The sequence below is a fragment of the Physeter macrocephalus genome, chromosome 12 (genome assembly GCF_002837175.3).
Source record: "Physeter macrocephalus isolate SW-GA chromosome 12, ASM283717v5, whole genome shotgun sequence".
In the NCBI taxonomy this organism is placed as follows: Eukaryota; Metazoa; Chordata; class Mammalia; order Artiodactyla; family Physeteridae; genus Physeter; species Physeter macrocephalus.
In genome coordinates this window covers 88,422,380-88,432,523 of record NC_041225.1, presented here as the reverse complement: position 1 = coordinate 88,432,523, position 10,144 = coordinate 88,422,380, and the positions used below count along the sequence as shown (strand labels likewise).

At 40.4% G+C, this 10,144-nt stretch overlaps 2 protein-coding genes across 6 annotated transcripts in view; both read left to right on the top strand.

Annotated features, from left to right (window-relative positions):
- Positions 1-4,178, top strand: part of DUSP11 (dual specificity phosphatase 11) — a 13,080-nt gene extending 8,902 nt beyond the window's left edge. Inside the window, exons 4-7 of the mRNA XM_055088854.1 lie at positions 840-886; positions 1,480-1,555; positions 1,783-1,965; positions 3,748-4,178. Coding sequence (XP_054944829.1) covers positions 840-886; positions 1,480-1,555; positions 1,783-1,965; positions 3,748-3,943 — 502 coding nt within the window. The 3' untranslated portion in view covers positions 3,944-4,178. The remainder of the gene's footprint in view (positions 1-839; positions 887-1,479; positions 1,556-1,782; positions 1,966-3,747) is intronic.
- LOC102976581 (EKC/KEOPS complex subunit TPRKB) overlaps positions 1-10,144 on the top strand; it is a 279,834-nt gene that overhangs the window by 40,751 nt on the left and 228,939 nt on the right. The gene's annotated exons all lie outside the window — the stretch shown is intronic.

Below are 10,144 nucleotides of genomic sequence, written 5' to 3'. Positions count from 1 at the left end.
ACCAGGGTATGGTGGTCATTTTGGTGGAAAGATGTGGACAGATTCTAGAGGTATGTAGGCAGTATCATTGTTAGCACTGGTGGTGGGTTGAGAATGAGGGTGAGGGAGAAATAGCTGTCAGTGATGCTGATTCCTAAGTTTCTGGCTACTATGGTTGGTTAGATAGGGTTTTTTAGATATGATGTTAATATTTATCCTAATTTGTCTTTTCTTATTTGTTGGTTCTTGAATACTCTGTCATAGTAAGTCTCCTGTTTTGAGTGTACAAAGCATTTAGACCGAAACTGACTGTGTATGTTACCAGATAACTTTTTTTTTTTTTTTTTTTTGTGGTATGCGGGCCTCCCTCTGCTGCGGTCTCTCCCGTTGCGGAGCACAGGCTCCGGACGCGCAGGCCCAGCGGCCATGGCTCACGGGCCCAGCCGCTCCGCGGCATGTGGGATCCTCCCAGACCGGGGCGCGAACCTGGTTCCCCTGCATTGGCAGGCGGACGCGCAACCACTGCGCCACCAGGGAAGCCCTGTTACCAGATAACTTTTTAACATCTGCCAGCTTGGTCCTGTATTTTATTCTCTTTCTCTTTATTAATTAAATTATTGTATTAATGTAAATAATTATATTAATAGATTTTTTAAAGTTGCGTTATCCTTGCATCCTTGGAATAAAGCCTTTTTGTAGTCATGGTATATATCATTCTTTAATAATTATTGATTAGAAGTGCTGATACTTTCTTAGGATTTTTATATCTATATTTGTAAAGTGAAATTGGACCTTTTTTGCAAAAACTTGATTTTCTTTTCTTTTTATTTACAAATGACTCGAATTTTGTTGTTTTGTAGATATTTGATTGATGTAGAAGGCATGTGGCCAGATGATGCAATTGAATGTAAGTATAAGGGTTGTCACTACTTTTCCCTTTTTATAAAATTTGAAGGTAGAAGTGTAGGGGAATTTCTCAAATTTTGGAAAAAGAGAAAAGTTTGTAATTCATTTGTTCTGACATAAGATAACCTTTTACCAAAAGTTTATAAAGGGATGTATCTGGAAATAGCTAGATATAACAGCCTGAGTAATTAGTCAGTGCTTTTCAGCATTTTTTTTTCTTTTTAAAATTTATTTAATTAATTAATTTATTTTTGGCTGCGTTGGGTCTTCGTTGTTGTGCAGGCTTTCTCTAGTTGCAGCGAGCAGGGGCTACTCTTTGTTGTGGTACACGGGCCTCTCATTGCAGTGGCTTCTTGTTGCGCAGCACGGGCTCTAGGCACACAGGCTTCAGTAGTTGTGGCGCATGGGCTTAGTTGCTCTGTGGCATGTGGGATCTTCCCGGACCAGGGCTCGAACCCATGTCCCCTGCATGGGCAGGTGGATTCTTAACCACTGCGCCACCAGGGAAGTCCCTGGATTTCAGCCTTGATCTGCTTTCTCTGGGAAAGATTTGCTTTTTGTACAGTTATTTCTAACAGTTCATCCGCTCCTCAGTATTCAATAGGAGCCGTGGACATTGCTTAGAAAGACAAAACTACATTGAAGACCTTCGGAATGGTCCCATCAGAAAGTAAGTTGCATATTATATGTGATATTTGTGGTTAGGAAGATCTATTTTTATATCATTTAAGTTGCACATATCCTTTCTTTTTATAGCTGTTTACTTGCTCGAGGAAACGTAAACAAATAGGAATGGGGGGAGGATGGAATTGTTATTTTCCCCGTCCAAAATATAGTCACTAAATTGGCTGCTGAATTTGCAGACCAGTAATATTTTGTGGAAACATTCTGTTTGAGGAATCGGGATTCCAGTGTATCCAGAACAAGTGGTTTTGAAGACTCAGAGCATATGATGGAACCAGTTCACACAGCCAATAAGTCTGTTTACCAAGGACCGAAGTATAACCTACATCAGACCCCAGGTTACCCAACATCTCGGCATTTCCATACCCAGACCCAAGATTTGCAGCAATCAGAAAGGTATCTCTGCTTTCCCTTTTTCTAGAATTGAAATAGAAATTAATATTATAAATTAGTGCACACACATTATAATGTGAAGAAATTGGTGTTTTCTTGCTGATCAGTGTCAACCAGGAGGTATTGTTTGTTCCATATTTTGCATTTAGGGCTGGAAAATCAAGTATAGGAGGGGAAATAGGTGATTTTTCAGAGGCAGTTGGGAAGAGGACTTAGAAATTTTCATTGATTCTTAAACTTAGTTTAAGCCAATAATTTGATGTGAGTGTCAGAAAGGATCTTACATTCTTAGGCTGCATTAATAGTGGTATAGTTTTCAGAATAAAGAAGGTTGCTTTATTTAAAGAGTAAATACAAATTATAGGGAAAATGGTAAAATTCCAGTAGAGAAACTTGCAAAGGGGTTGAACAATTAAATCACGAACATACTTTTACTTGGGAAACAGGAAAAACCTCAGTACAATTAAACAACAACAGTTTTAGCTATTTTGCTATTAATTTAGCAAGTTTTTGACAAGGTAGTCCAGTGTTTGATTGTCAGGCTGGACCTGGGTTTGCATCCTGGCTCTGCTGTTCACCCTGTATGTGATCTTGAGTAAGATCTCTAAATTCCTATTTTCTTATCAGTTAGATGGAAATGTTAATAATATTATAAATAAAATTTTAATAACATATACCTTGGGATTGTTGTTGATTATTACATGAGTTAATAAAGTACTTTAGCACATTGTAAGCTTTCAGTTTTCAAAAACATGTTTTGGCATTTTTAGCAGATGTAAACATTTCAAAAAGGTGTTGCTTTTGTTGCCAGGGGCACTGAAAAATGGTATAGCCCTTTTGAAACATAACTGTAATAGCCATAAAAATGTTCATACCTGCTAATTCCACCATGAGGTTACAGAAATACTTAAAAATATGGAGAAATCTACATGCTTTTAATCATTCAGCACATTTCTCAAACTCCCTACTATGTATCAGACTCTGGACTAGGTGCTTAGGATACAGTTGTATATGTTCTGGGATGTTAATCCCAGCATTATTTACAGTAGTGGAAAAGTTGGTAGCAGCTTGCATTTCTAACGATGAAGAATAGCTAAGTAAATTATTATATCCTTATGATAAGTGAAAATAATAGGTTATGATTCAGCAGTCAGAAAAAGATGCTAGGGGGAAAAAGACCAAAAGTAAATATTAACCACTTTACTTATATTAAGTGGGATTGAGGGGTTTTGGGGGGTGTTTACTTTTCTCAGATTTCCAAATTTTCTTTTGTATGATTATATTAGATTTACTGATGTTGCTTTTGAAACAATTAAATATTAATTTTCCAAATTTGCTGCATGTGCCATGGTTAGAATTTCTACATTTTATAATTAATTTATATATGTATTTACTTATAAAGTGAAAGTAGGTTCCTGGTTTCAAAAATAAATAGCTTATTCTGTTTCATGTCAACCCTGCCACACTTGGAGAGAATGTATCTGATTAGAATAGTATGGGCATTTATCTCTATCAGGAAAGGTGGAAAGGCTTCTGGGAACCTACAGTGTGCCAAGGCATTGTGGTGGGTAACTGAAGTGTATCATCTTAATTTATCTTCAAAACAATCCATGAAGATGGAAGGTATTATTAGCTCTATTTTATAAAGAACTATGAAATCCAAAGATTAAGCAATTTTATCTGCTAAAATCACACAGGTAGAAAACAGTAGAACCAGAGTATCTAAAGCTTATTATATATATTTATTAAAACTAATAATGGTGTATTACTTTTGTTTCGTTTAAGAAAATTTTCACAGAATCAGAACATTTACCGTAGAGGCCATATTCCTCCTCCTGGTCCCCACGGAGAGGACTGTTTACACAGGAGGTACTCTTGGAATGTAAAGCCAAATGCCAGTCAAGCAGCGCAGAACAGAAGGTGGTATCCTGGCAGTTACTACAGACTACCCTATCCGACCTATTATAGATGGACCAAGTGACACAAGCCTACCGTGGAAATCTATCTGGAGACAGAACAGGACTGAAGACAGCCAGAGTGACTTTTTATAAGATCAGGTCAAATGAGGTTTATAATCTATTTTAGTGCTCCCTTATGTGTTCGAGCTTAAGGAAAAATTATATTGATACTTAGCTCCGCTGATAAATTTGAGGTATTTACAACAGTGAAGGAAATAGTCTGTCATTCCAGTCTTAAATTCTTTTAAAAGAGGATGATAATTTAGAACTGATAAAAAGTAATAAAGAACATCCCTTGTAAATTATTTTTAAAAATTCTGTCTTCCTTTTCTGGTGTATTTCCTTCTGACTAGACTTGTAATGTTAGTGTGTGTGTGTGTGTGTGTGTGTGTGTGTGTGTGTAGAAAATTTTTAGTGTTTTTGTCATGTTCTGTTATTACCCAGTCATTAGGGTATCTTCTCCCCCCCACCCAAACTGTTCATGATTTCTATTAAAATCTACCTAGGAGATAATCTCTTTAGAACTTAATCACTATTTGTAATTAGTTGTAGTATTTTTGAGATTAGACATTCTTTCTTTCTTTTGGCAGTCTATTGTTGGATTTGACCAATTTCCTTTCACTGAATTGTCAGATATGCCATCTAACACAGGATAAACTTTTAGGGATTGATTGTCAGTTGAGCAGGAGAGACCAATTGATAAATGTAAATGCTGAATGCTGGGTAATTTACCTGACAGGGTAATTGTTATCAACTGGGTGGAGCTACTCAGAAAACTTGGAAACTTTTATAGACTATAAAGGTTGCTTGATGAAGAGAATAGGGTGCGACATTTAAAGCCTGGAATATCTGGGGAGACTTGCATGGCAACAACAACTTGTGTTGTTGCTTCTTTGTTGAATGTAACCTGCTGCAGTCTTTCTCCCCTTGCCCCTCACAGCGGAATGGTGCCTTGACCTTGACTTTTTCTAACTTGCCCCTTCTGCTAGTTTACCTCTGGAACACAGCTGGATCGTGTGGGAGGTGTTAATTATTTTTAGTTGCAGAGGAAGCCAGAAACCTTTGTTTGCTCAAGAAAAGGTCTAAGTGTCATGACATAAGCCTTGGTAAATATTTGATGAATACTTGGGCAAATTGGCTTCATTGTTTAAGTCTCTGATTTTGAAGCGTTGTATCAAGGAAAGTCTGATACTGCATAGGATAGTTGTTTTCTCTGTTCTGTGTTATAAATGAACATCCTGTGGAACCTGACCCTGAGGAAGTGCTCTAACTCAGCTACTCCCTGGTCTGTGTCTGATGAGCTCAGTCAGGTTGCTACCTTTCATCTACGTGGTGGCTCAGAAAGTTTTTTTCTGCCCGCCCCATTTAACAGAGATAAAAGAGTTCTTCTTGCCAGAAGGCTGCTCTGTGGAATTGTTCCTTCGCATACATCGTGAACTCTCCCTTGGAAAGATACTGGAGCAGCAAGACAACTGGTGAGGCAAAAAAAGAGCCACCAGGGACAGGCTTGGGAGTCCAGCTAATCTAATAGTTTTAAGGAGTTCCTTGGCAAGCAGTCTCTGAGAAGGACTTTGCCAGCAGAAGTGTCATCTTAAGCACTGCCACCTTTGAAAACCTTTGATCGTGTTGTCCTCTCTGTCCCCATCCCATTTATCAACACAGCTTATTGAAAACCAGTCTCCTTTTGCTATCTCGTGTCTCATTTATTCTTCAGCACACTGTGTTTCCGGCTTCTGCTCACATCACACCACTGAAAGTCCTCTGGCTAAAAGGACGAGCAACCTTTTTTAGAGGTCTTTAGTGGTCTGTTTAAGCTTTTAAATTTTTTATTTTTATTAAAAGAACACAGGTTGGGGCTTCCCTGGTGGCGCAGTGGTTGCGCGTCCGCCTGCCGATGCAGGGGAACCGGGTTCGCGCCCCAGTCTGGGAGGATCCCACATGCCGCGGAGCGGCTGGGCCTGTGAGCCATGGCCGCTGAGCCTGCGCGTCCGGAGCCTGTGCTCCGCAACGGGAGAGGCCACGGCAGAGGGAGGCCCGCATACCACAAAAACAAAAAAACAAAAAAACACAGGTTAAGAATTGGGTTGGCCAAAAAGTTCGTTTGGGTTTTTCTGCAGGATGTTATGGAAAACCCAAACGAACTTTTTGGCCAACCCAATAGTGTTTTTTTTGCGGTAAGTGGGCCTCTCACTGCTGTGGCCTCTCCCTTTGCGGAGCACAGGCTCTGGATGCGCAGGCTCAGCGGCCATGGCTCATGGGCCCAGCCGCTCCGCGGCATGTGGGATTTTCCCGGACCGGGGCACGAACCCGTGTCCCCTGCATCAGCAGGCGGCCTCTCAACCACTGCGCCACCAGGGAAGCCCAACCCAATAGTTTAAAATTCAAATAGTTCTACCGAGATTTCTGTGAAAAAGAGTAGTCTTCCCATCAGTACCCCTGCCCTGTCCCCCGATTGTCACTCCCCAGGGGCAATCACTTTAAGTATTTTTGCATTATTTTCTACCCAAAGGCAACCACTTGTCTCCATTCTTAACACCATTTTGTCCCCTTCATTTTTGTTTGCGTCTTTTCCTATGAACCTATCACTAATTCATCCTAAAAATCTCTAACACCACTGTAACATTTCTCAGTGTGGATAGGGTAAACACATCAGATTCTTTTTTGTTTGAAATCTTTCCTTGGATTGATTGGACTTGTTCTTGACCTGTTCTAGGTTGGGCACTGTTTTTAGTTTGCCAGGGCTGCCATAAAAAAGTTCCACAGACTGGGTGGCTTAAACAACAGATGTTTTATTTTCTCACAGTACTGGAGGCCAGAAGTCCAAGATCAAGGTGTTGGCAGGGCTGGTTTCTTCTGAGGCCTCTCTCCTTGACTTGTAAATGGCCATCTTCTCCCTTGGTCTTCACAGGGTCTTCCCTCTGTGTCTATGTCCAGATTTCCTTTTCTTATAAGGATACCAGTCATATTGGATTAGTGCCCACCCTAATGACCTCATCTAAACTTACCTCTTTAAAGACGCCATCTCCATGTACAGTCACATTCTGAAGTCCAGGTGGTTAGGACAACTTCAACATACGACTTTTGTGGGAGCACAGCTCAACACATGACAGGCACGTTGGTTGTTCTCTACACCTGGGGCATAGCTCTTGCCCTGAGATTTCTCTTTGCCTTCACCCTGGTCCTTTCTTATACCCCTCTTCTGTTTCCTGGATCCACAGCTGCTGCGTTCATGGTTTACTTCCATTTGGTGGAGCATATCCTTCCATGGTTTCCCAAGGATTCATGGGATGTAAATTTTTTGAGGCTTTTGCATGTCTGAAATGGGTTTATTTTATTCTTCCACTGCATTGATAGTTTGATAGACTGTACAATTGTAGGTAAGCACTTTAAAATGCATTTATTCATTGTTTTCCAGAGTTCATTGTTGCTGTTTGAAGCCTTGTGCTATTCTGATTCCAGAACTTTTATTTGTGACCTGTAATTTTTCTTTCTGCAAGCTTTAGGATCTTTGTTTCAGGTGTCCTGAAAGTTCATCATATGACTTAGTGTGGGTATTTTTAAAATTCATAATACTAGATACTGAGTGAGGTCTTCCATTCTGGCAGGCTATGTGCATCAGTTCTGGGAAATTTTCTTTTTACTTTATCTTCTCTATTTTCTTTTTGGGAAACTTCTGTTTGTTAACTATTGGATTTTCTGAAATGTACCTCTAAGTTAATTATATTTTTTCTTTTATTTTCCATTTTAATCTTTCCTTTCTTCTTCTTTTTAAATACAAGAATTTTCTCAGCTTTATTTCCACCCTTCTGTTGATGGTTTAGGTTTTCTGCTACATATTATATACATATTTTTTCTGCTATATGTTTTTTTAAAAAATAAATTTATTTATTTACTTTTGGCTGCATTGGGTCTTTGTTGCTGCACACGGGCTTTCTCTAATTGTGGGGAGTGGGGGCTCCTCTTTGTTGTGGTGCACGGGCTTCTCATTGTGGTGGCTTCTTTTGTTGCTGAGCACAGGCTCTAGGGAACGTGGGCTTCAGTAGTTGCGGCACGTGGGCTCAGTTGTTGTGGCTCACAGGCTCAGTAGTTGTGGCTCGTGGGCTCTAGAGTGCAGGCTCAGTAGTTGTGGTGCACGGGCTTAGTTGCTCTGCGGCATGTGGGATCTTCCCAGACCAGGGCTCAAACCTGTGTCTCCTGCATTGGCAGGCGGATTCTTAACCACAGCGCCACCAGGGAAGCCCCCTGCTATATGTTTTTAATCTCCAAGAGCTAGCTCTTCTTTTCTGAATATTTTTTTCCCAGGCACTTAATTCTCTTATTTTTTTTTAAATGAATGCATTATCTTTTCTCGCTCTAAAGTTATCAGGTTTTAGGTTTCTTCTGTTCCCTGTGTCAGCTGTTTTTGTTTTTTCCTGTTTGTTGATGCCTTTCTCTCCTGTTAGATGTGATCTTGAAATATCTGGTGATCTTTGCCTGTCATTTAGTACTTAAGATTGAGGCACTCAGGGCTGATGGAAGTATATGGTAGACTTGTAGTAAGGTGGTCAGTCACCTTGACTTTTTTGTTGAGCTTCCCCTTGCTGCACACAATTAGGTTTTATTTTTCTCCATTCTGAGAGTTAATATCTTTGAAAGTTTTATTGCTCTCTCGCTCTCTCTCTCTCTCTCTACCATTCATCATCCCTCCCATTCTCTTGTGAGTTCTTAATCTTTAGGAGTCTTATCTTCTTGGTAGGGTTTGAGTAAAGAGTAGAGATATAGGCATGAGTTCAGTCTAGCCAGTGTAATGAGACTTTGCCAATTAAATTGGTTTTGGGTTTAACCTCAGTCTGGTAAGCTTCATTTGTATGCATCATGTCCCAGGAATGTAGGCCATTCAGTGCCCTAAGTCATGATTTGGACCCACAAAATCAACTACAAACACTCCTGCTATGGAGGTAGGCCCTATCTAGATCCTGTCTGAACCACCTTTCTAATGTAATTCTAACAACTGCCCCAGAATTATGTCCTAAAACAAGCTCATTAATGTTATTCCCCTCTTGGAAATCTTTAATGGCTTACGGCCTTCAGAATCCATTTCCAACTCCTTGTCAGGGCCCTGTTACTCCTTTTTCTACAAGGTACCTTGTATCACTATTTAGCATTTATTTCATTTATATCTCCTGTTACGTGAAACACAGTTTCTAAGAATGGTCTCAGATTCCCTCAACCTCCTCCTCCTCTCTGAAGGTGCCATCTGCCACCTGGACCACACTCCCCTGTTTTGCCTTTGCCAGATTCCACTCCATTCTTCAGTGTGCCAGCTGTTTCTTGACCGCAACATTATACGTGTTTATGCCACAGTATCTTTGTCTTTCAGGTTGTTCCCTTGGCTATAATGGCTCTCCTATAGCCTCTGTGAACAAATCATTCTTGAAGCCCCCTCTCCTCCGTAAAGCCTTCTCTCCCAACCCCTCCCCCCTACTGAATTACTCCTTTTTCTACAAGGTACCTTGTATCACTATTTAGCATTTATTTCATTTATATCTCCTGTTATGTGAAACACAGCTTCTAAGAATGGTCTCAGATTCCCTCAACCTCCTCCCCCTCCCTGAAGGTGCCATCTTCCACCTGGACCACACTCCCCTGTTTTGCCTTTGCCAGCAAACCTAATTAGCACTCTCTGAGCTGACTAGAGCCCAAGTTAAACTCTGGGCCTCCATACCAAGCCCTTTCCATTCTCAGCCATCCCTCCATGTTAGAGTTGGAGGAAATGCTATATATCAGGCCACAACTCTGGCTTTCTGAGCTGCCAGACAAGGGTGAGATGATGAACAGAAGTGTAGAGGAGTTGGCTCCCATGGAAGGATCCTTGATTAATGAAATGAGTAAGACATGAGGAAGCCTGGCAGGCAAATTCCCGCTTCTTTCTCCCTTCTGTGGATTACTCTCAGGAATGTTTTTTCCTTTCAAGCCTCCCAAAGAAAGTCCAGCCTGCTGAGTGAACACATATACCAAACAACCTGTGTGTCTTTTTCTCGCATTTTGAAGCCTGTTCCTCACCCTCACAACTCTGTTCTTACATACCGTAAATAAAATACCAGCATTTTAAATGCATACAAATCTCTGGCATTCCTATACACTAATGATGAAAAATCTGAAAATGAAATTAAGAAAACACTCCCATTTACCACTGCAATAAAAAGAATAAAATATCTAGGAATAAACCTACCTAAGGAGACAAA